At 39.3% G+C, this 24,738-nt stretch overlaps 1 protein-coding gene across 5 annotated transcripts; it reads left to right on the top strand.

The window, feature by feature from the left end:
- The first annotated feature begins 22 nt into the window (after positions 1-22).
- Positions 23-24,352, top strand: LOC309616594 (uncharacterized protein). 5 transcript variants are annotated; one of them, XM_082367324.1, is made up of 8 exons: positions 23-414; positions 980-1,034; positions 4,911-5,562; positions 7,293-7,362; positions 8,754-8,880; positions 9,164-9,259; positions 12,555-13,826; positions 22,259-24,352. In XM_082367324.1, the coding sequence occupies exons 4-8, from the start codon at positions 7,354-7,356 to the stop codon at positions 22,330-22,332; spliced, it is 1,578 nt and encodes a 525-aa protein (XP_082223450.1). In that variant the 5' UTR covers positions 23-414; positions 980-1,034; positions 4,911-5,562; positions 7,293-7,353; the 3' UTR covers positions 22,333-24,352. The 5 variants fall into 5 exon arrangements, with proteins under 5 accessions (XP_082223450.1, XP_082223448.1, XP_082223447.1 ...); XM_082367322.1 differs by lacking the exon at positions 22,259-24,352 and having other exon boundaries at positions 4,925-5,562; positions 12,555-15,773; XM_082367321.1 differs by lacking the exon at positions 22,259-24,352 and having other exon boundaries at positions 4,911-5,250; positions 12,555-15,773.
- The last annotated feature ends 386 nt before the right edge of the window (positions 24,353-24,738 follow it).

The raw sequence follows: 24,738 nt of genomic DNA, 5'->3' as shown, positions 1-24,738 counted from the left end.
CCGGAAATAAGCTTCCCGCCAGAGCGCGACCGGAGATGCCAGAGCGCGACCGGAGATGCCAGAGCGCGATCGGAGGCGCCACATCACAGCTGGGACGGCAGACGCGCGGAGTGATTCGCGGAGTCGGCGGAGGACCCGCCGGTCGCGGATTGTACTCTTGGGAGGAGTACGGTGCTGAGAGGGGCTCGGAAGGGTTGGGTTGCTGGCTCTCTCGGATCTTTTGGGTACTGGACTACATTTTCCAGAAGCCTGCGGGTGTAACGTCACTTCCTACTAGGTTGCACGTCACTTTCTACTAGGGTGTCGGCGCTGTTAATGCTGGAACGAGTTGAGCCGCGCAGCGGCTGAGGGAGCGCGGACTGTTGATCTGGACCCGGACCGCTGGGACCCGGCAGGACGCCGGAGAAGCAGAAGGTGAGGCGTTGTCTGAGCCCCGGGACAAAGGCCGGCCGTGTCTAGAGCCTCAGGCCTTAGCACTCCACTGTGTGTGTGTGTGTGTAACGTGATGTGCCTGTGGGACTGCATGATTTTGCGTGTGACCACTTGAGAGAGTGGTAATTGTGTCTTCAGACGTGAGAGCGGTTGTGTTAAGCTGCGAGAATGACCAGATAAAGAAGCTTGTCTCCAAGTCACAGACCTGATCTCAGAATGAGAATTTTAGAGCCAGAAACAGCGTCTAGTTCGGGGGGCTGACAAGAGAGGAGGCAAAAATCGAGGTAGTAAGATTCCAGTCTCCCCTCAGGATCCACCTGGGGAGCCCTATGCGGATTCTCGACTTCCACTCTGGTTCCCAAAGAGGGAGGGCATCATTGCTCAGGTCACTCGCTGAGCTTCGGCTGAGTGTCTACTTTAATTCGTGGTGTGGGGGGCGTGGGGTGGGGCAGGGAGAGTAGAAGATGTTTGTTTCTAACAAATCAGTCTGGGTTCAAAGAAAGGCTTGGTGTCTCAAGATTAACTCTTACCAACTTCTCTGACACAGGTGACCAGAGAACAAGGGAAGAGTAGCTGTTGGACAACTAAGAGTTTTATCCAAGGTAAGTTGTTTTTCTCTTTTTTGTCTCTGAATTGCTTTCTGGATTTATCTTTCTGCCTCTCGAAAATCTATAGCAAGGATCCTTTTAGTGATCTGGTTCTTGGGCGTTGCTATTCCAAAGAATAATGGGGATGGGGGGAGGTTAGAGGAATGGACCCAAAGAAGATGTTACACTCCATTTCTCTCCTTTTAACCTGAGGTACACATATTCATGTGCCAAATATTTTAATGCCGCCTGTATACTTAGTCCTTTGCTAAGATTTTTGAAGGAATAGAATAAATCCCACAGAGTGAAATTTGAAGCCTTTCTTTTAGTATTTTCTTCTCAATTTTATTGTTTAAGAGATGATATTGTAAGTATTTAAAAGGTTCAAAAGAGCATTCAGCGAATTCTCGTTCCCAGCTCTGCCCTTAGTCACATAGTTTTCCCACTTCAGAGGGCAACCAGTGTGACTAGTTTCTTGAGTACTTCCAGGGGGATTCTATGCATATATTAGTACATGACGGACTTATTCGTTTTTTATAGCTGAACTATATTCCATACTTCCATGTTTAAAAACTGACCCTTACCAACTTTCAGATGACTATCAGTCTTTTACTATTATAAACGGTGGTGGGATAAATATAGACGCTCATTTGATGAGTTTATTAGTAGGATGAATGCTACTTTCTGGGCCAACTTATGTGTGGACTTTAAATTTTAATACTTTATATTTTCCCTCAGAGAGGCTGTATCATTACTTTACTAATCACTACTTTTTGATTTTATGTTTTATTCAAGGTACTTTGCTAGTTGTTGGAAAGCTTAAGAAAATTATTAATATGCTATTGTAGAGTTTTTCAAACTATGGGGTTGTTACCTTATTTTTTGTGTGTGAGGTAAAATCAATTCACTGAGCCATGATCAGCATTTTTTTAAACTTTTTATTATGAAAAATTCAAACTGTACAAAAATAGACAAAATAGTAATGAACCTCTATGTACCATCCTTTATTCAGCTTCAATGATGACTGACTCATAGCTAGTCTTGTTTGATCTATACCTCTGCCCACCCCAGAATTATTTTGAAGCAAATGCCAGATGTTGTATTACTTCATCCATAAACATTTCAGTGTGTATGTGAATGATGGGTCTTTTAAAAAACTTAATCACAATACCATTATTTTCTCTCAAACAATATTTCTTAAATATTAGATATCCAGTTAGAGTTTAGACTTCCTCTCAGGGCATATCTTTTTTAGATTTTAAAATTTCTTTGAATCTGGGTCCAAATAAGACCTATGTGTTGCGATTGGTTTATAATGTATTTGTTGAAGAAACTGGGCGATTTGTTCTGTATAGTTTCCCACAGTCTGGTATCATTAACATGTTTTTCTGTATTTCCTATAGATTAAGAGGCTTAGCCTACATACACCAATTTGAATTTCCCGGATGGGATCAGAAGGAGACCCCAGATTAATTTTCAACACCTTATAATCCAAATATTGGAGAAGGTTTCCTGGGTAGGGAAAGTTCAGGCTCAAATTGATCACATACCAGGTGGACAGTTGCTTCTCCCATGGGACAATATATGGTTAATGGGTCTGAGGAGAGTATGTGCCCTCGATCTGACCTACAGCCCTTATGAAATGGCAGCAGGATTGAAAATCCATAAAGATAGAGGGAGACATTATTATTAAAAGACCTCATATGTGATGAGTCTTCATGTGCATGGAGGGCGAGACACACTCCCTCTAAATATAGGAAATAGTGATAAGGAGGTTTCCTAAAGTTTCTTTGAGATGTGAGTCAGACAGGGGGCCTTAAATTAAGAGAGATTAAGGCTTGAGGCAAGAGAGAGACACATGTAGGTGTCCTTTTGCCACTCTGCCATTTATTTATTTATTTTTCACATCTTTATTGGAGTATAAATGCTTTATAATGCTGTGTTAGTTTCTGCTGTACAACAAAGTGAATCAGCTATATGTATACATATATCCCCATACACACTGCCATTTAAAAGGGAGCTGTTTAAAGAGACCATTGTGTCTCTTAATGAAGCCAGCTGCCTGGGACCTATTGGGAGATGGAAGTTCCATTGAATGCCTTTCCCAAGAGCCCAGCATTGTGTGTTTTGAGAAGTGAAATGTATGCCTTGGTCACTACTAGTAATGTCTGGAACTCTGAAGGGAATAAGGATTGTCCTGGTGAGTCCTTGTGTATGTAGAGACGAGTGACTTTGATTTATATTTGAGTATCTGTAAGGCAAGAGATTCCCAGATTTCTTTACCCTTAAAGGAACAACTCTTAGGCAGTGGCCCAAGAGTTTGTAAAAATATGCAGATGGGACCATTTGTTTGTCAGGACATTTGTGCAAAGATGACTTCCTAAAGTCTGACCACTTGTTCTGATCCTTGGATCCTGTCCTTTATGGGGAACATCCTAGTTAAGGAATGGAAAGCAGCAACATTCCACTGAGCTCCATCACCTATGATGGTGGCAGTGCTATCCATAAAGTCTGTGAGCTCACATTGCTGTTTACTTAGTTAACCCCGGGGTGGTTCCTAGTCAAGGGCTCTGAGGGAGGGGAGACCTCCTCTAGCACCATGGCATCTGGCAAGAGACTAAGGACAGGGAAGACCACTCCCTCCTGTAGATGGAACATTACAGAGGGCTCAGGTTTGGCTGAGCCTATAGGATGTAACTGTGCTGAGTTTGTGGGGGTGCTGCCTCCATGATCCAAGGCATAGTAGGCATCTGGGTTCAGAGAGTCCCAGGCTTAGGGTCTTGGAAAGCCTTTATCCCCAAGAGATCTTAGTATATAGCCAGCCGTTGTCACTCTAATGGTGTATAGCATAGGACCAAAAGGGTCAGTTTCTTGTATCATAAGCCTTTAGGCACCTGGTGGCCGTCAGAGGGGGTCCAGAGGCATGAGAGGAGGTTGCTGCAGCCTCTGCAGAGAAGGAGTCTCTGAGGGCACTAACAGGAGTGACTGCTGATTTTAATTTGAACAGATTCTGGAGCCTTTTGTTGGAAGGCTTCCTTTCCAAGGTGGGATGACTTGTAAGTAACAGCTCAGTGAGATTAACTAAAATTTGTAAGTCAGGAATATGTTGCTTCCAGACCCAAATAAGACTGAAAGACATTATGGGTGCTGAGAGATTTTACTGTAGTTTCTTGACAGTGTCAGGCATAGAGTTGCCCTGTTTTTACCAATACTTTTCAGGAATTTAACCGAGGTGTCAGGGCTTTGCATTATGTGTGAGGCAGTGGCCTATGCCTTTTTTTGTGAGCTCTTTTGTGAGTATTTTTATGTTCTTAATAAGCATGTTAAATGAATCTCCTCAGAGGAGGATGTCGTCCATATAATGTCATACTTGTGCTCCTGGAAAAAGGTGGATGCAGTTAAGATTGTGTACAATGGCAAGGCTACTGAGGTATCCGTGGGTAGCCTGGCAAAGGTCCATTGTGTTAGACCTTAGGGTGTGGGTTTAGCAAACTTCCTATGAAGAGGAATTGAGAGTTTTTAGCCATGACATCAACGTTGGGTCAAGACAGCACTTGTGAAATATTTTATCACGGGCTTGTACCTCATGCCACACACAAAAATTTACTCAAAATGCACCATCGACCTAAATGTAAGAGTACAAGCAGCCAAAGGGGAAAAAATACATAAATTGGATTTCCTCAAAATTAAAAACTTTCAAGTTTCAAGGGACACCACCAAGAAAGTGAAGATGCAGCCCACAAAGTGGGACCTGAAATTTGAAAATCACAAGTTCAGGAAGGGAATTGTATTTTGGAATATATAAGGAATTATTACAACTGAACAATGAAAAGACAAATAACCAAAATTTTTTTCTTTTTTCTTCCTTTTTTCTTTTGGCCACACCATGAGACATTCCCGACCAGGGATCGAACCCGTGTCCCCTGCAGTGGAAGCACAGAGTCTGAGCCACTTGGACCTCCAGGGAAGTACCACCAAATTTTTTAAATGAGCAAAGAATTGGAATACACATTTCTCCAAAGAAAATATACAAATGACAAATAAGCACATAAAGATGTTCAACATCATTGGGGAAATGCAAATCAAAATCACGACATACCACTTCAAACCCACTAGAATGAATTTAATCCAAAAGATGGCGAAGATGTGGAAAAAATGGAACTTTGATATATTGGTGGAACTGTAAGATGATGCAGCTGCTTTGAAAAAGAGTTGGCAGTTCCTCAGAAAGGTAAGCATGGGCCTTCCCTGGTGGCGCAGTGGCTGAGAGTCTGCCTGCCAATGCATGGGACACGGATTCGAGCCCTGGTCTGGGAAGATCCCACATGCCGCGGAGCAACTAGGCCCATGAGCCACAACTACTGAGCCTGCACGTCTGGAGCCCGTGCTCCGCCACAAGAGAGGCTGCGATAGTGAGAGGCCCGCGCACCGCGATGAAGAGTGGCCCCCGCTCGCCACAACTAGAGAAAGCCCTCGCACAGAAACGAAGACCCAACGCAGACATAAATAAATAAATAAATAAACTTTAAAAAAAAAAAAAAAGGTAAGCATGGAGTTACCATATGATCCAGCAATTCTGTTCTTAGGTGTATATATCTAAGAGAAATGAAACATATGTCCACACAAAAACATGTACGTGAATGTTCTTAGTAGCATTATTCTTAGTAACAATAAATAAGTGAAAACAATGCAAATGTCCATCAACTGATGAATGGGAAAAATGTGGTGTATCCATACAATGGAACATTATTTAGCAATATGTATAAAGGCAAAAGTACTAATCTATGCTGCAACATATGCTAACCTTGAAACATTATGCTATGTGAGAGAAGCCCATCACAAAGACCACATATTGTATGATTCCATTTATATGAAATGACTAGAATAAGCATATGTGTAGATATAAAGAGTGGATTAACAGTTACCAGGGTCTGAGGGAACAAGAGTGGGAAGTGACTGCTAAGGGGCATGGGGTTTTGGATAATAAGAATATTCTAAAATTAGATGGTTGTGCATCTCTGTGAGTATACTAAAAACCGCTTAGTTGTATTTTTAAAAGGATGAATTTATGGAATGTGAGTTATATGTCAATGAAGCTGTTACGAAAAGAAACAAGTATAAGGAAGATTCTATAGCCAGTGGGGGCAGAGAGTGGTTAAATTCACAGACCTGTTTGCTGATCACGTAAGTGTTAATTGTATAAAGAATCTAGTGCGTAGTATGTGCTCTGTGGAAATTATTTGTTTTACAGCCACTTTCTCAAGTCATCCCCAGCCTTACATTTAGAGGCAGAATGATGTTCAGCAGGATAACAAGGGAGTGCTGCCTCCAGAATTCCTGAATTCAGCTGAGGCTATGATTGGATGCAACAGGCAGCCTTCTTCTTTTTTTGTTTTTAATTTTTTGGCAGCGCCACGTGGCATGCGGGATCTTAGTTCCCCAACCAGGGATTGAACCTGTGCCCCCTGCAGTGGAAGCGAGGAGTCTTAACCACTGGACCGCCAGGGAAGTCCCCAGGCAGTTTTCTGTTAAAGGATGCTTTGGGGAATTCCCTGGCGGTCCAGTGGTTAGGACTCCGTGCTTTCACTGCCGAGGGCCCAGGTTCAGTCCCTGGTTGGGGAACTAAGATACCACAAGCCATGCAGCCAAAAAATAAATTTATTAAATAAAATTTTAAAAAATTAATTAAAAAGAATGCTTTGGATTTGTTCCTTGGTTACTTGATGAGTCTAGTGTGACTTCACGTGGCCTGGATGAAGCCTACAATTTGAACTCAAAATGCTTCTTGCACCTTGGAATGTGAGAACGAGCCGGTGAGGCACCCGGAGCTATTTAGTGTGTTGGGCCTGGGGGAAAAAGGCAGATCTTAGTTGTGGGAAGTGTTTGTTGCAGGATTTGGCCTACATGGATACAGAGCACTTCTGGGCCTGAGGGCCCCATCATTGTCCTTGAAGCAAGTATGACTTGGATACATTTTGGATCAGAGGCCCCTAGTCTGAAAATGTTAACCACTCAGGACGGGTCAGAGAACCCTAAGAACATCATAGGAATTGGGTACTGCTTTAGCATAAATTAATTCTTCTATATCTATGTTTTTTGGGATTGGGGAAGGGATTTGATTGTTTATATTTCTGCAAATCTCAGTATATATATTGGGGCATGGAAGGGACCAGGTGCCATGAAAAGGGAAGGAAATATTTATCTTAACTTAGTCATTTAGAAGGAAGCCTATTCTCACGGTTTCCTTTTTCTTTCCTGACTCTGTATTCTCAGGACTCAGCACTTCTCCATGAGAAGAAGCCAGAGGAGGACTAATAATTTGCCCTTCTAAGCCATGCCCCATGTGAGTTGGTGTTTTTTCTTCCCCTCATCAAATAGTCATTGTTTTCTAAGATATGAATGCTCAATATTCTTATCTCCAGATTTTCTGCCTCACTAAGCCCCACCCCTCTCTTCTCTAGCCATATTTAGGGATCCATTCTGCAAATCAGGAAATGTATTAAGGAAAGAGTAGAACCTCTTGTGTCAGAATGTGGTTTGATGAGATGGGACTACACATGCAAAATTCAGTCTTTCTCATTGACCTCCATTTTCTGGTTGATTAGGATAGAAAATTGCTGTTTATCTCAGAATGTGGTGAAATCTTTGGTCTGTGAGGCTTTTAAGATTGGAAATGTGATCAAATGTAGGATTGAGAACAGAGAGGAGCATGTCATGTCAGTGAATACCTCAGAGGTGAATACCAGTGACAAGGTCCATTTCAAATTTGAATAGAATGTGTAAGTCAGGGGCCACATATGTGTGAGTTTAGCTCATCTTTCATTGGTTTTCCGTTGCTCAGAATAAGCAAAGTGTACAGTGAGCAATGATGAGTGGTAAAATGATCAGCCAGAGGGTTAGATATTTGCGAATTTTAGAAACAGAGCTGATGTTAGAGAAGGAAAACAAACTAAATACTGGAAAATAAGAAAATGATTACAGGGAATTCCCTGGCGGTCCAGTGGTTAGGACTCTGCGCTTTTTACTGCCGAGGGCCGGGGTTCAATCCCTGGTGGGGGCACTAAGATCCCACAAGCTGCGCTGTGCAGCAAAAAGAAAAAAAATGATTATAATTATAATATGGAATATTATGTACCTTATAAAAATGATGTCTATGAAAGGATTTGCTAGGACAAGGAAGAATATTATTGCTAAGTTATTCTGAGACTTGAGTTGGAAATAAATTCTTAAATTATATAGAAATCTTATTTTCTAAGATAAACATTTTAAAAGACATTTGGAATGGGCCCATCAGTTTTGTTTTTTTCTCTTTTTTCTCCCTCCCTTCCTCCTTCCATCCTCTCTTTCGTCCCTCCCTTCCTTCCTTCCTTTTTCTTATTTTCAATTCTTTAAAGGGAAGAGGGGAGGAAGGAATTTGCAACTTATTTGAGAATTTGCATGTTATGTGCTTGCACACAGTATTTCATTTAATCAGAGAACTCCACTTACCTGGCTTTTGTTCATTCTTGTAACTGTTCACAAGAAGCTATGACAGAGTAATAGGAATGTTTAGAAACTATTTAGGTGCTCTGCATTTATCACACTCCCTTCCTTTTCCATTATTTAGCCATATTGCAAGCTTCCAGCTTCAACGTATTTCTGTTTTGGCCACTGTATGTAATACTTTTCTTCTCCTCTCATTACTTCTAAAAAATATTTCTTTATTTTACCATTAACCCTGGATTGTTATTTCAGAGGTTGGTGTTGTTCAAAGATGTAGCCATAGACTTCTCACAGGAAGAGTGGGAGTGCCTGGAATTGGAACAGAGGGATTTGTACAGAGACGTGATGTTGGAGAACTACAGCAACCTGGTCTCACTGGGTAATTTTGTCTGTTCCCAATAACTCAACTTCAGTCTTTGTGAAATTTAGAAAAGTTTCCAAGTGCCTAGCTGAATTTCAGACCCCTAGTCCCAAATAAATTTTTTGTGCCTTATAGACTTTGAAATGGACAGCTCCATTGGGCACTTTTATCTACTCTTTTCTTCAGATATCCTTTCTCTGAATCTTTCTGTAATTGACCTTCTTACTTGATGAACAGTGGACTCAATTTTAATTCTGGACAAGCAGAATGTAACCATATCCATTTCCATTCTTATAAGCAGGATTTTCCATTTCTAAGCCAGATGTGCTCTCCTTATTGGAGCAAGGGAAGGACCCTTGGAAGGTTGTACGGGATGTGACAAGAGGTCTGAGCCCAGGTGAGTAAGAGATGATCAGGCAAAGGGAGGACGTTGTTAAATTCCTTAATAAGTTGGCCACACCTTTGAGTTATTAGCTCCAAAGTTCTCCTCACAGACCCAACCAAGGCCTTTTACTCTTAGGCCTGTGGAGTAAAATCCTGAGCCCTGGAGGACAAAAGTGTTTTAGCATCAGTTACCTAAGGAATCCCCTTCTTTGCTCCATTTACCACTTCCCTTGTTTTCTTTCATGTTCCCCTGTATTTTCAAGCAGGGAATAGCCCTCCTTTTTCAATGATAACCATTTTAACATTTTATATTTTTGATCTAGTGAAACCTGTATGAGTCTTTATCCAACAAATATTTTTAAATACCCTCTGTATTCTAAGTATTGAGAATATAACAGTAAACAAGAAAAATTCCCTATCCCCATTGATCTTTCCTAGCAGAAGAAATAGTCAGTAACAAATAAAAATATACAAAGAGTGATGAGTGTTAGGAAGCAAAACAAAAAGCATAGAGAATCACAAAGTAATGGGGGGAGGTGTTCTTATAGAAAGAGTGGTTAAGGATGGCTCTCTGAAGTGCTCGCATTTGAGAGGAGACATGAATAGAGTAAGCCATGCAAATTCTGGGAGAAGAGCAGGTTTTTGTTTTTTGGGGTTTTTTGTTTGTTTGTTTTTTGGCTGCCCTGCGTGGCTTGTGGGATCTTAATTCCCCAACCAGGGATCAAACCCAGGCCCTTGGCAGTGAAAGCTCAGAGTCCTAACCGCTGGACTGCCAAGGAATTCCCAAGAAGAGCAGTTTAAGGCAGAGAGACTAGCAGTTGCAGAGGAACTGAGGTAGCAGTGAGTTTGATCCTTTTGAGGATCAACAGATAAGTGTGGCTAGGGTGAGTCAGGGAGAACAGAAATAGAAGAAAGTAATGTATCAATATAGATTCATCAATTTTAACAAATATACTGCACCAATGCAAGATATTAAGTTACTACTGATAAGGGAACCTGGAGGGGAAGGAAAAGGGAGCATGTGGGAACTCTCTGGACTTAGTTCAGTTTTTCTGTAAACCTAAAACTACTCTAAGAAATAAAGTCTTAATTAAAAAACATAAGATAAACTATAGCTTGAGTTCATACCAATTCAATTCAGATTCTGAATTATAGGCTTTTTATTTAACCCTTTTTAAGATCTTACAGCTGCATCTATTTTCTCCCATGCCAGGAGTCCCAGTTATCAAGGACACTATGAATGATGCAATTAGAATATCACATAATTACATATTTTATCCCACATTATACAAGAAGCCTCTAAAATAAGAAGATCAACACTACCACTAACTATATGATTACTCAAAACAGTTTGAGATAATTGTTTTGGCAGTTTTTTGTTCCCTTCATAGGGTATATCTCACAGTCAAATTACTATGTTTGAAAGTTATTTGAAGTAGTTTCCTTGTATGGTTATGCCACCAATTGTAAATACTGGTTCTTTTTTTTTTTTTTTTTCAATTTTTAAGCTGTGCTTTCTTGTAATTTAATTTTGTTTTATAATTATTTAATATATTTATATACCTCCAAAGTCAAATCTACAAAACAAGTTATATTCAAAGAAATCTGACTTCTATTGCTGGCTCCTCTACCTGTTCCTTCCCTACCCTGTAACTATGGGGTTTATTCCTCCCCCTTTTGAAAATAAAAGCAAATGTGTATTATGCATTTATACTTCTTCCACCTCCTCTCCTTCCTAAGATAAAAAGAGCATAACTATACATACTTTTATTGACATTTCTCTTTTTTTTTCTTAATTTATTTATTTTTGGCTGCCTTGGATCTTCATTGCTGCGTGTGGGCTTTCTCTAGTTGCGGTGAGCGGGAGCTACTCTTCATTGCGGTGCGTGGGCCTCTTATTGCGGTGGCCTCTCTTACTGCAGAGCATGGGCTTTAGGCGCACGGGCTTCAGTACTTGTGGCACCCGGCCTTAGTTAACTGCTCCATGGCATGTGGGATCCTCCCGGACCAGGGCTTGAACCCATGTCCCCTGCATTGGCAGGCGGATTCTTAACCACTGCGCCGCCAGGGAAGCTCGACATTTCTTTTATAATTAAGTGTATTTCAATCAGCACTTCACATTAATATAAAGAGATATTCCTTTTTAACTGCTTCGTAGTACTCCATGATGTGGATATACCATGAATTATTTCAACCAGCCACCTACTGATGGACAATTGGGTTATTGTTAATCTTTTTCTGTAACAAATTATGCTTCAGTGAAAACTTTCTGCATCAGAATTTTTGAAATTTGCTGGTGCAATTAAAAAAAAATTTTTTTTTTGCTTTATTTTTTTGTTTGTTTTTTGGCTGTGCCACGCAGCATGTGGGATCTTGGTTCCCTGACCAGGGGTCGAACCTGTGCCCCCTGCAGTGGAAGCACAGAGTCTTAACCACTGGACCACCAGGGAAGTCCCACTAGTGCAATTTTGAGATAGAGTTCACATAAGTATAGATACCTATACATATCTATTTTTTCCCAGCTTGTCCTTTTACTTTCCTTAATGTGTTTTTGACATGCTAACCTTTTCTTTTGTTTTTGTTTTCTACTGTAACATCATTTTTTTTAATTTTACTTTTTCTACATAGATAATTAATCCAACATCATTTTTTTTTGGCCCCACCGCACAGCATGTGGGATCTTAGTTCCCCGACCAGAGATTGAACCCATGCCCCCTGCAGTGGAAGCGTGGACGTGGGAAGTCCCAGTGTGGTCATTTTTATCAAGTTGTGATTTGGAAAAATTTCCCCATTCCTAAGTTATAGAAGAAGTCACCCAAGTTTTATTCTAGTTATTTCTGTGTTTTCATTTCTCTAAGTAAGGGTATCTGATCCATTTGGAATTTATCCTACTGTAAGGTCTAAGGTACTAATGCAATTTCATTTTTTTTCTGTATGTTTATCCTTATGTCGTATTGGTTTTTTGTTTTTGTTTTTTTAAGGGAGAAGGAAGGTTTCATTATTTGCAGCAAGTAAGGAGAGCACTGGGGATCTTTCCCAAAGCAGTGTCTCCTGTTTATCCTTATGTTTATCACTTTCATTTATTAAAAAAGAGTTCATCTTTTCCCTACTGGTTTTAGCTGCTACCTTTATTCTATGCTAAATTTACACTTATAATTGTGTCTATTTATGGATTTTTCTTTTCTGTTCCATTGGTTGCACTGACATCTTATGAGTATGATATTCAGTTTGAGTCCACCATTTCTACCTTAGAAGTTTCATTTTTCCAGGAATATGAAAATAGCATTTGTTTACTTGTTATCTTACAGACTGGGAATCCAGGTGTGAAAACAAGAAGCTATCATCAAAAAGAGAAATTTATGAACTAGAAGCATCTCAGTGGGAGATAATAGAACAACTTACAAGCCGTAAGTGTGAGTGCAAAAGTTTTCAAGATGATAAGGATTGCAGAGACCAGTTTGAAAGCCATTTAGGAAATAAAGAGGGACTTTTTAGGCAACTAGTAGTTTATGAAGAAATGCCTAACTTTAGTCAAACCACATCCGTTACGTTACAACAGAGAATTCATTCTACTGAGAAATTCTGTGAATGTAAAGCATGCAGAAAATATTTTATCCTTGGCTTTCAACAGACTGAACATCAGAAAAATCATTCTGATGAAAAATTCTATGAATGTAAAGAATGTGGAAAGGCCTTTATTCAGGACTCACAACTTACTTACCATCAGAGAGTTCATGTTGCTAAGAAACCCTATGAATGTAAGGAATGTAGAAAAGCTTTTATCTGTGCCTCGAAACTTATTTATCATCAAAGAATTCATACTGGAGAGAAACCTTATGAATGTAAAGAGTGTGGGAAGGCCTTTATTCGTAGCTCTCATCTTACTCAGCATCAAAGAATTCATACTGGTGAAAGACCCTATGAATGTAATGCATGTGGGAAGGCGTTTTTTCGTGGCTCACAACTTACTTACCATCAGAGAGTTCATACTGCAGAGAAACCCTATCGATGTAAGGAATGTGGAAAGGCCTTTATTCGTGGCTCTCAACTTACTGAACATCAGAGAATTCATACTGGTGAGAAACCCTATGACTGTAAGAAATGTGGGAAAGCCTTTAGTTATGGTTCACAGCTTACTCTACATTATAGACTCCATACTGGTGAAAAGCCTTATAAATGTAAAGATTGTGAGATGTCCTTTATTCGTGGCTCACAACTTACTGAACATCAGAGGATTCATACAGGTAAGAAACCACACGAATGTAAGGAGTGCGGAAAGGCCTTTAACTATGGCTCACAGCTTATTCGACATCAGAGAATTCATACTGGCGAGAAACCATATGAATGTCAAGAATGTGGGAAATCATTTATTCGTGGCTCACAACTTACTGAACATCAAAAAATTCACACTGGTGAAAAACCCTTTGAATGTAAGGAATGTGGGAAAGCCTTTATTCGTGGCTCACATCTTACTCAGCATCAGAGAATTCATACTGGTGAAAAACCCTATGAATGTAAAGAGTGTGGAAAGGCCTTTATTTATGGCTCACAACTGTCTCAACATCAGAAAATTCATACAGGTGAGAATCCCTATGAATGTAAGCAGTGTGGGAAGATCTTCATTTGTGCTTCACAACTTAATCTACATCAGATTTTTCATACTGGTAGGAAACCATATGAATGTAAGGAATGTGGTAAGACTTTTATTCGTAGCTCACAGCTAACTTACCATCAGAGAGTTCATACTGGTGAGAAGCCCTATGAGTGTAATGAATGTGGGAAGGCCTTTATTCGTGGTTCACATCTGACTCAGCATCAGAGAATTCATACTGGTGAGAAACCATACAAATGTAACGAATGTGGAAGGGCCTTTAATCGTGGATCACAACTTACTCAACATCAGAGAATTCATTCTGGCGAGAAGCCTTATAAATGTAATGCATGTGGTAAGAACTTTAGACGTCATTCACACCTTACTCAACATCAGAAACTTCATAATGGAGAAAAACTGTATGAAAAAATTAATTTAGTAAATCCTTTACCTGTTTGCCCATGACATTCAGCTTTGGGATATCAGAAAATTCAGATTATGAATGTGAGAATCCTTTTTTACTTAATCTCACAAGTAACTCACCTTCAGAGAATTCACATTTAAGAAAGGCTAGATTAATATAAGTGCAGAATTACTTTCCATCATATTTCAATCCTAGTTAGACATTAGTGAATTCATATGAGAGCTCAACCCTAAAATGTAGGGTTCTCTTGTACAGTATCATCTGAGCTCCACCGTTTACTATGTGGGTGTTCCTTCGCAAAAGTTACTTAACCCGTTTGTTTTAGTTTCCATTAATATACATTTCATCATAGTGTTCTGCAATTTAAAGAAGTAAATACATATACCGTAAAGCCTTAAAGCAATGTGTACTACATAGTTAATGCTTAATAAATGTTAGCTATTATTGTAAACATTACTTTTATTTAGTGTTTTAATCATATACTATTACAGAATTCAAATGAGAAGGAAACTTTACAAATACAATACGTACAGTAAATCTTTCATCACTCTTACTAAGCATCAGGTAAATCCTTTTGGAACAAAACATTCTAATATTAATGTGAGGTTATACCTCGTTCTGAATCAAAATTCTTACTAAAACGAAACCCTAAGGGGAAAAAAATGTTTTGCCCTTACAAATAAAGCTGCTTGGGAACATTTTTGTATAAATTTTTGTGTGAACATAAACTTCCATTTCTCTGGTCTAAATGTTTAAGAGAGTAGTTTCTGGGTTATATAGTGAATGAACGTTTCTCTTATAAGAAATGGACAAATCATTTTCCAAAGTGGCTTTTCCATTTTACATTCATACCAGGAACATGAGTGACCCAGTTTCTCTGTATCTCTACCAGCATTTGGTTTTTTCACCACTTTTTATCTTAGCCATTCTGATAGGTGTGTAATGATATCTCTTTGTGGTTATAATTTCCATTTCCCTAGTGGCTAATGATGGTGTGCTTATTTGCCATCCCTGTATCCACTGTGGTGAAATGACTGTGTCTTTTACTCCTTAATTTTGAATTGTATCTTTTTTTTAACTGTTGGATTGTGAGAGAGTGCTTTCTTTATTCTAGTCAGTACTAGTCCTTTGTTTGGTATGTAGTTTGCAAAAATTTTCCCCAGTGCATAGCTTTTTATCCTTCTAGGCAGGGTCTTTTGAAAAGCAAAACTTTTTAATTTTGATAAGGTCTAGCTTATTACTTTTTCCTTTTATGGATCTAGCTTTTGGTGTCAAATCTAAGGACTCCTTTTCTAGCTCCAGATCCCAAAGATATTCTCCTACATTTTTGCCTGAAGTTTTCATGGTTTTATGTTGCATTTAAGTCTGTGATCCATTTTGAGTTAATATTTGCAAACATTATAAACTTTAGCTTCATGTTGTTTCTTTGTTTGTGTTGCCTTATGGGTGTCCAGTTGTTCTAGTACCATTTGTTGAAAAGGCTACCTTCAATAAATTGATTTTGTGCCTTTATATTTGTATATGTCTATTTCTGGATTTTCTGTTCTCTTCTGTTGATCTATGTGCCTATCCCTCTGCCAATACCACCCTGTCTTGGTTACTGTCCCTCTGTAGGATGTCTTAATATTGGGTAGAGTGATTCCTCCCACTTTACATTTTTAAAATTGACTTAACTATTCTAGGTCTTCTGCCATTTCATATAAATTCTAGAATAAACTATCCTATATGTACAAAAAAAGAGTTTGCTGAGTTGTAATAGAATTTCAATTTGGGGATAATTGACATCTTTACTCTCTGAGTCTTCCAGTCCATGAACATGATATGTCTCTCCATTTTTAGGTCTTTATTGTGGGTTTAATTGTGTTCCCCAAAATATTCAAGTCCTAACTCTCAGTACCTGTGAATGTGACCTTATTTGGAAATAGAGGCTTCGCAGATGTAATCAAATTAAGGTGAGGTCATATTGGATTAGAGTAAGCACTATTCTAATGACTAGTATCCTTATAAGAAGAGGGAAATATGGACACAGGCACATAGGGAAAGCCATGTGAAATCAGAGGCAAGGTTGGAATGATGCATCTACAAGCCAAGCAACACCAAGGCTTACTAATAACTACCAGAAACTGGAAAGGGCAAGAAAGAATCATCCCCTAGTGCCTTTAGAGAAAGCATGGCCCTGCCAATACCTTGATTTTGGACTTCTAGCCCCCAGAACTGTGAGAAAATAAAGTTAAGTTGTTTTAAACTAAGTTTGTTGGTAATTTGTTATGGCAGCCCTAGAAAACTAATATAGTCTTTGATTTCTCTTATTAGGATTTGTAATTTTTGGCATACAGATCGCATACATGATTTATAAGTGTATATCTAAGTGTTTCGTTTTCTTTGGAAAAGTTGTAAATGGTGTTGTGTTTTTCCTTTTACCTATTAATCACTAGTATACACAAATTATATATGTACATATACGTATATACAAATCAATATACAAATTATATAATTTGTGAGTTCTACAGCAAAGTCATAGACTGTAATATCAATATAATTTGTATATGAGTTACAAGTAACTTGTATATTGATCTTGTAATCTATTATCTTGCTGCAGAACTCACTAATTAGTTCTGGAAGTTTTTGTTTTGTACATTCCTTGGGATTTTCTACATAGATAATCATGTCAGCTATAAACAAGGACAGTTTTTTTCTTCTAGTCTATATGTCTTTTGTTTCTTTTCTTCCCTTATTATGGTGACTATTACTTCCAGTGTTATGTTGAGTAAGAGTGGTACAAGCATATATCCTTGCCTTGTTTCTGATCTTAGGGGGAAACTCTCAGTCTTTCACTGTTAAGTATTATGTTAGCTGTAGGTTTTGTGCAGGTGCTCTTTTTTATTTTTATTTTTTTATCTTTATTTTTTCTAACATCTTTATTGGAGTGTAATTGCTTTACAATGTTGTGTTAGTTTCTGCTGTATAACAGAGTGAATCAGCTATATGCATATGTATATCCCCATATCCCCTCCCACTTGCGTCTCCCTCCCACCCTCCTTATCCCACCCCTCTAGGTGGTCACAAAGCACCGGGCTGACCTCCCTGTGCCATGCAGCTTCCCACCAGCTATTTTATATTTGGTAGTGTATATATGTCAATGCTACTCTCTCACTTCGTCCCAGCTTACACTTCCCCCTCCCCGTGTCCTCAAGTCCATTCTCTACATCTGTGCCTTTATTCCTGTCCTGTCCCTAAGTTCATGAGAACCTTTTTTTTTTTTTTTTTTTTTAGATTCCACATATATGTGTCAGCATACAGTGTTTGTTTTTCTCTTTCTGACTTACTTCACTCTGTATGACAGACTCTAGGTCCATCCACCTCACTACAAGTAACTCAGTTTCATTTCTTTTTATGGCTGACTAATATTCCATTGTATATATGTGCCACATCTTCTTTATCCATTCATCTGTCAATGGACGCTTAGGTTGCTTCCATGTCCTGGCTATTGTAAATAGTGCTGCAATCAACATAGTGGTACATGTCTCTTTTTGAATTATGGTTTTCTCAGGGTATATGCCCAGTAGTGGGATTGCTGGGTCATATGGTCATTCTATTTTTAGTTTTTTAAGGAACCTCCATACTGTTCTCCATAGTGGCTGTATCAATTTACATTCCTACCAACAGTGCAAGAGGGTTCCCTTTTCTCCACACCCTCTCCAGCATTTATTATTTGTAGATTTTTTGATGATGGCCATTCTGACCAGTGTGAGGTGACATCTCATTGCAGTTTTGACTTGCTCTTCTCTAATAATTAATGACATTGAGCATCTTTTCATGTGTTTGTTGGCAATCTGTATATCTTCTTTGGAGAAATGTCTATTTAGGTCTTCTGCCCATTTTTGGATTGCGTTGTTTGTTTTTTTCATACTGAGCTGCATGACCTTCTTGTATATTTTGGAGATTAATCCATTGTCAGTTGCTTCGTTTGCAAATAATTTTTCCCATTCTGAGGGTTGTCTTTTCGTCTTGTTTATGGTTTCCTTTGCTGTGCAAAAGCTTTTGAATTTAATTAGGTCACATTTGTTTATTTTTGTTTTTATTTTCATTACTCTAGGAGGTGGGTCAAAAAAGATCTTGCTGCGATTTATGTCAGAGTGTTCTGCCTATGTTTCCCTCTAAGAGTTTAATAGTGTCTGGCCTTACATTTAGGCTTTTAATCCATTTTGAGTTTATTTTTCTGTATGGTGTTAGGGAGTGTTCTAATTTCATTCTTTTACATGTCCAGTTTTACCAGCACCACTTATTGAAGAGGATGTCTTTGCTCCATTGTATATTCTGGCCTCCTTTGTCATAGATTAGGTGACCATAGATGTGTGGGTTTATCTCTGGGCTTTCTCTTCTGTTCCATTGATCTATATTTCTGTTTTTGTGCCAGTAACATACTGGCTTGACTACTGTAGCTTTGCTGTATAGTCCGAAGTCCGGGAGACTGATTCCTCCAGCTCCATTATTTTTCTCAAGATTGTTTTGGCTATTCGGGGTCTTTTGTGTTTCCATACAAATTGTGCAATTTTTTTGTTCTAGTTCTGTGAAAAATGCCATTGGCAGTTTGATAGGGATTGCATTGAATCTGTAGATTGCTTTGGGTAGTAGAGTCACTTTCACAGTGTTGATTCTTCCAATCCAAGAACATAGTATATCTCTCCATATGTTTGTATCCTCTTTAATTTCTTTCATCAGTGTCTTATAGTTTTCTGCATAGAGGTCTTTTGTCTCCTTAGGCAGGTTTATTCCTAGGTATTTTATTCTTTTTGTTGCAGTGGTAAATGGGACTGTTTCCTTAATTTCTCTTTCAGATATTTCATCATTAGTGTATAGGAATGCAAGAGATTTCTGTGCATTAATTTTGTATCCTGCTACTCTACCAAATTCATTGATTAGCTCTAGTAGTTTTCTGGTAGCATCTTTAGGATTCTCTATGTGTAGTATCATGTCGTCTGCAAACAGTGACAGTTTTACTTCTTTTCCTATTTGCATTCCTTTTATTTCTTTTTCTTCTCTGATTGCTGTGACTAAAACTTCCAAAACTATGTTGAATGTTAGAGGTGAGAGTGGGCAACCTTGTCTTGTTTCTGATCTTAAAGGAAATGGTTTCAGTTTTTCACCATTGAAGACGATGTTGGCTGTGGGTTTATCATCTATGGCCTTTATTATGTTGAGGTAGGTTCCCTCTATGCCTACTTTCTGGAGAGTTTTTATCATAAATGGGTGCTGAATTTTGTCAAAAGCTTTTTCTGCATCTATTGAGATGATCATATGGTTTTTCTCCTGCAATTTGTTAATATGTTTTATCACATTGATTGATTTGCGTATATTGAAGAATCCTTGGTTTCCTGGGATAAACCCTACTTGATCATGGTGTATGATCCTTTTAATGTGTTGTTGGATTCTGTTTGCTAGTATTTTGTCGAGGATATTTGCATCTATGTTCATCAGAGATATTGGCCTGTAGTTTTCTTTTTTTGTGAGTTCTTTGTCTCATTTTGGTATCAGGGTGATGGTGGCCTCGTAGAATGAGTTTGGGAGTGTTCCTCCCTGTGCTATATTTTGGAAGAGTTTGAGAAGGATAGGTGTTAGCTCTTCTCTAAATGTTTGATAGAATTTGCCTGTGAAGCCATCTGGTCCTGGGCTTTTGTTTGTTGGAATATTTTTAATCACAGTTTCAGTTTCAGTGCTTGTGATTGGTCTGTTTGTATTTTCTCTTCCTTTCAGGTTCAGTCTCAGAAGGTTGTGCTTTTCTAAGCATTTGTCCATTTCTTCCAGGTTATCCATTTTATTGGCATATAGTTGCTTGTAGTAATCTCTCATGATCCTTTGTATTTCTGCAGTGTCAGTTGTTACTTCTCCTTTTCCGTTTCTAATTCTGTGGATTTGAGTCTTCTCCCTTTTTACTTGATGAGTCTGGCTAATGGATTATCAATGTTGTTTATCTTCTCACAGAGCCAGCTTTTAGTTTTATTGATCTTTGCCCTTGTTTCCTTCATTTCTTTTTCATTTATTTCTGATCTGATCTGTATGATTTCTTTCCTTCTGCTAACTTTGGGGGTTTTTTTGTTCTTCTTTCTCTTATCGCTTTAGGTGTAAGGTTAGGTTGTTTATTTGAGATTTTTCTTGATTCTTGAGGTAGGATTGTAATTGCTATAAACTTCCCTCTTAGAACTGCTTTTGCTGCATCCCATAGGTTTTGGGTCATCGTGTTTTCATTGTCATTTGTTTCTAGGTATTTTTTGATTTCCTCTTTGATTTCTTCAGTGATCTCTGGGTTATTTAGTAGTGTATTGTTTAGCCTCCATGTGTTTGTATTTCTTACAGCTTTTTTCCTGTAACTGATATCTAGTCTCATAGCGTGTGGTCGGAAAAGATACTTGATACAATTTCAATTTTCTTAAATTTACCAGGGCTTGATTTGTGACCCAAGATATGGTCTATCCTGGAGAATGTTCCATGAGCATTTGAGAAGAAAGTGTATTCTGTTGTTTTTGGATGGAATGTCCTATAAATATCAATTAAGTCCATCTTGTTTAATGTATCATTTAAAGCTTCTGTTTCCTTATTTATTTTCATTTTGGATGATCTGTCCATTGGTGAAAGTGGGGTGTTAGAGTCCCCTACTATGGTTGCGTTACTATCGATTTCCCCTTTTATGGCTGTTAGCATTTGCCTGATGTATTGAGGTGCTCCTACGTTGGGTGCATAAATATTTACAACTGTTATATCTTCTTCTTGGATTGAACCCTTGATCATCATATAGTGTCCTTCTTTGTCTCTTGTAATAGTCTTTGTTTTTAAGTCTATTTTGTCTGATATGAGAATTGCTACTCCAGCTTTCTTTTGAATTCCATTTGCATGGAATATCTTTTCCCATCCCCTCACTTTCAGTCTGTATGTGTCCCTATGTCTGAAGTGTGTCTCTTGTAGACAGCATATATACAGGTCTTGTTTTTGTACCCATTCAGCCAGTCTATGTCTTTTGGTTGGAGCATTTAATCCATTTACATTTAAGGTAGTTATCGATATGTATGTTTCTATTACCATTTTCTTAATTGTTTTGGGTTTGTTATTGTAGGTCTTTTCCTTCTCTTGTGTTTCCTGCCTAGAGAAGTTCCTTTAGCATTTGTTGTAAAGCTGGTTTGGTGGTGCTGAATTCTCTTAACTTTTGCTTATCTGTAAAGGTTTTAATTTCTCCTTCGAATCTGAATGAGATCCTTGCTGGGTAGAGTAATCTTGGTTGTAGGTTTTTCCCTTTCATCACTTTAAATATGTCCTGCCACTCCCTTCTGGCTTGCAGAGTTTTTGCTGAAAAATCAGCTGCTAACCTTTTTCTTTGTATTTAATGTTTGGTAGTTTGATTAATATGTGTCTCAGTGTGTTTCTCTTTGGGTTTATCCTGTATGGTACTCTCTGTGCTTCCAGGACTTCATTGACTATTTCCTTTCCCATGTTAGGGAAGTTTTCTACTATAATCTCTTCACATATTTTCTCAAACCCTTTCTTTTTCTCTTCTTCTTCTGGGACCCCTATACTTCGAATGTTGGTGCGTTTAATGTTGTCCCAGAGGTCTCTGAGACTGTCCTCAATTCTTTTCATTTTTTTTTGTTTATTCTGCTCCCTGGCAGTTACTTCCACCATTTTATCTTCCAGCTCACTTATCCGTTCTTCTGCCTCAGTTATTCTGCTATTGATTCCTTCTAGAGTATTTTTAATTTTAGTAATTGTGTTGTTCATCACTGTTTGTTTGCTCTGTAGTTCTTCTAGATCCTTGTTACATGTTTCTTGTATTTTCTCCATTCTGTTTCCGAGATTTTGGATCCTCTTTACTATCATTACTCTGAATTCTTTTTCAGGTAGGTTGCGTATTTCATCTTCATTTATTTGGTCTTGTAGGTTTTTACCTTGCTCCTTCTTCTGTAACACATTTTTTTGTCATTTCTTTTTTTTTTTTTTTTTTTTGATAGGTGATGCTGTATTCCTGTCTTACTGGCTGTTTGGCCTGAGACATCCAGCACTGGAGTTGCAGGCAGTTGGATAGAGCTGGGTCTTGGTGCTGAGGTGAGGACCTCCAGGAGGCCTCACTCCAATTGACATTCCCTGGGGTCTGAGGTTGTCTGTTAGTCCAGCAGTTTGGACTTGTAGCTCCCACCACAGGAGCTTGGGCCTGACCCTCGACCTGGGAACAGGATTCTCCCACAAGGTACATGGTGCGGGAAAAAAGAAAAAAAGGAGCAGTACAATATTGAAGAATAAAAAACAAAATAAAATTAGAAAGATACAAAATACATTAGGAAAAATAAAACTATAATTGAAACAACTGCAACAAGGTAAAATAAAGCCAAAACAGAAAAAAAAAGGGGGGGAGGGAACAAGCCAAGAGGAGAGAACAGAACAATAACGAAGTATAAAGAATAAAAAGTAGAAAAATAAAAGATTTATTAGGAAAAATAAAAATGTAAAAGAAGCAACAACAATGAATCAACAAGGTAAAACAAAACCCCAATCTAAAAGAGGAAAAAAGAAAAAAAAAAAAAAAGCCCTGGCCATGGGGGCAGAGTTTAGGCAGGGGTGGAACTTAGGCAAGGGTAGGGTTTAGGGTGCTGGGGGACCTAGGCGGGTGGGGAGGGTTGACGTTTGAGTGTGGGGCAGGGAGTGGCGGGACAAAGTTCAAGTGTGGGGCAGGGCCTCTGCTTAAGACCTGCACGGAAGAGGAGAGGCAGCACGTCTAAAGGAGAGTCTCTGCAGTGTGGGGTTTTGGAGTTTGTAGTTAGATCCGTGAGTGATGGAGTGTGGGTGGGGTTTAGGCCCAGCTCGTTGGAGGGGGTCTCTGAGTGTAGAGGTAGGGTGCTGGGTGGGGGTGTAAGGGCAGGGCTTTGGTTCTGCATGGCAGGAGAGGCTCTGAGGGCAGAGGATTAGGCCTGGGAGCCCAACAGTCTCCCTGGTGCCTAAGTGGACAGGGAAAGCACTGGCTCCATTCCCTTCTGTTCCTTTGCGCACCTCCCCCACTGTCTCCCACAGGGTCTCCCCTGTCGCCATTGGACCCCCTAACCGTGAGTGGGTCCCGCTGGATGTAGGAACTCCTTGCCTCCCCTAGCCACCCCTCAGGGGTGCTGATCCCAGAGGTCCGGCCTTTACTTTTGCTCCCCCTTCCCTCCCTCCCACTCCCTCAGGACCCACGTGGCTGGTGGGGGCCTAGGTGGGCAGAGGATCAGGCCCGGGATCTCAGCAGGTTCCTGGGGGCCCAAGTGGGCAGGGGAAAGCTGGCCATGCTCCCTTTTGATCCTCTGCCCTCCCAGTGGTTCCCCAATTTCCCCCTTTGGGCGTGGGATCCCTTCCCCTCCCCCAGCCGTCCCTCAGGGGCACCAGTCCCATCCCGCCTCCACTTCTCCTCCCGCTTCTCTCCCCTCATGCCCCACGTCCTACCCGGTCGCTGGGGGTTTCTCCCATCCCCTTAGGTGTCCATGGTCCCCCACCGGTGCCTGGTAGATGCCCTAGTTGTGAGGAGGCATGAATTCCGTGTCCTAGTAGCCATTTTGACTCTACCCTCCCGGTGCTCTTTTTTAAATTGAAGTGGTTCCCCTCTGTTCCTAACTTCTTGAGGTTTTTTTTTTTTTAAATCATGAATGGATGTTGGATATTATCGAATGCTCTTTCTGCAGCAATTGAAATTTTTCCGAAGCAGTTGATCATAGGATTTTTCTTCTTCAACATGTTGATATGGTGGATTACATTGATTTTTTAAAATGTCAAATGTGTCTTGTATACCTGTAACAAATCCCACTCAGTATGTTGTATAATTTCCTTGTTGGATTTGATTTGCTAACATTTTGTTGAGGACTTTTGTGTCTAAAATTATGAGGGTTTTTTTTCCCCCAAGTCTTTGTCTCACTTGGGGATCAGTGTAATACTGGTCTCATAAAATGAGTTGGGAAGTGTTTCTTCTATTTTCTGGAAGAAGTTGTGTAAAATCTGTGTTCACTCTTCAAATGTTTGTAATAAATTGCCAGTGGAGACACCTGGGCCCCAGGATTTCTTTTTGGGGAGCTTTACAGTATAAATTCAATTTCTTTATGGTTATCTGGTTATTTGGGATATCTGCTTTATCTTAGTTGAGATTTAGTAGTTTGTAGGGTTTTGTTTTTATTTTTATTTTTATTTTTAGCCATGCTGCGTGGCTTGCAGGATCTCAGTTCCCCAACCAGGAATTGAACCCAGGCCACGGCAGTGAAAGCGCCGAATCCTAACCACTAGACCACCTCCCTAGTAGTTTGTGTTTTTTGAGAAATCTAGAACAATTAGTTCTACACTTGAAATTTTTCAAAACCCCTCCCCTAATAAAATTTTTGAAGCTCATTCTGTGAGGCTAGTAGCATAGCCCTAGTTTCAAAATCAAACAAGAGCAGATAATAATCAATAATTGCTGTAAATGATAATAGATATAAAT

This window comes from Balaenoptera borealis (genome assembly GCF_965194805.1).
Source record: "Balaenoptera borealis genome assembly, chromosome: 19".
Classification (NCBI taxonomy): domain Eukaryota; kingdom Metazoa; phylum Chordata; class Mammalia; order Artiodactyla; family Balaenopteridae; genus Balaenoptera; species Balaenoptera borealis.
The sequence above is the reverse complement of the archived record's forward strand: the minus strand, read 5'-3'. Positions and strand labels throughout refer to the sequence as shown.

Bases quoted from the DNA above. Each gene is read 5' to 3' on its own strand.
- LOC309616594 (XM_082367322.1), top strand. The intron at 8,881-9,163 runs GTAATTTTGTCT...TCTTATAAGCAG, and splicing joins CAGCAACCTGGTCTCACTGG to GATTTTCCATTTCTAAGCCA. The intron at 9,260-12,554 runs GTGAGTAAGAGA...GTTATCTTACAG, and splicing joins GACAAGAGGTCTGAGCCCAG to ACTGGGAATCCAGGTGTGAA.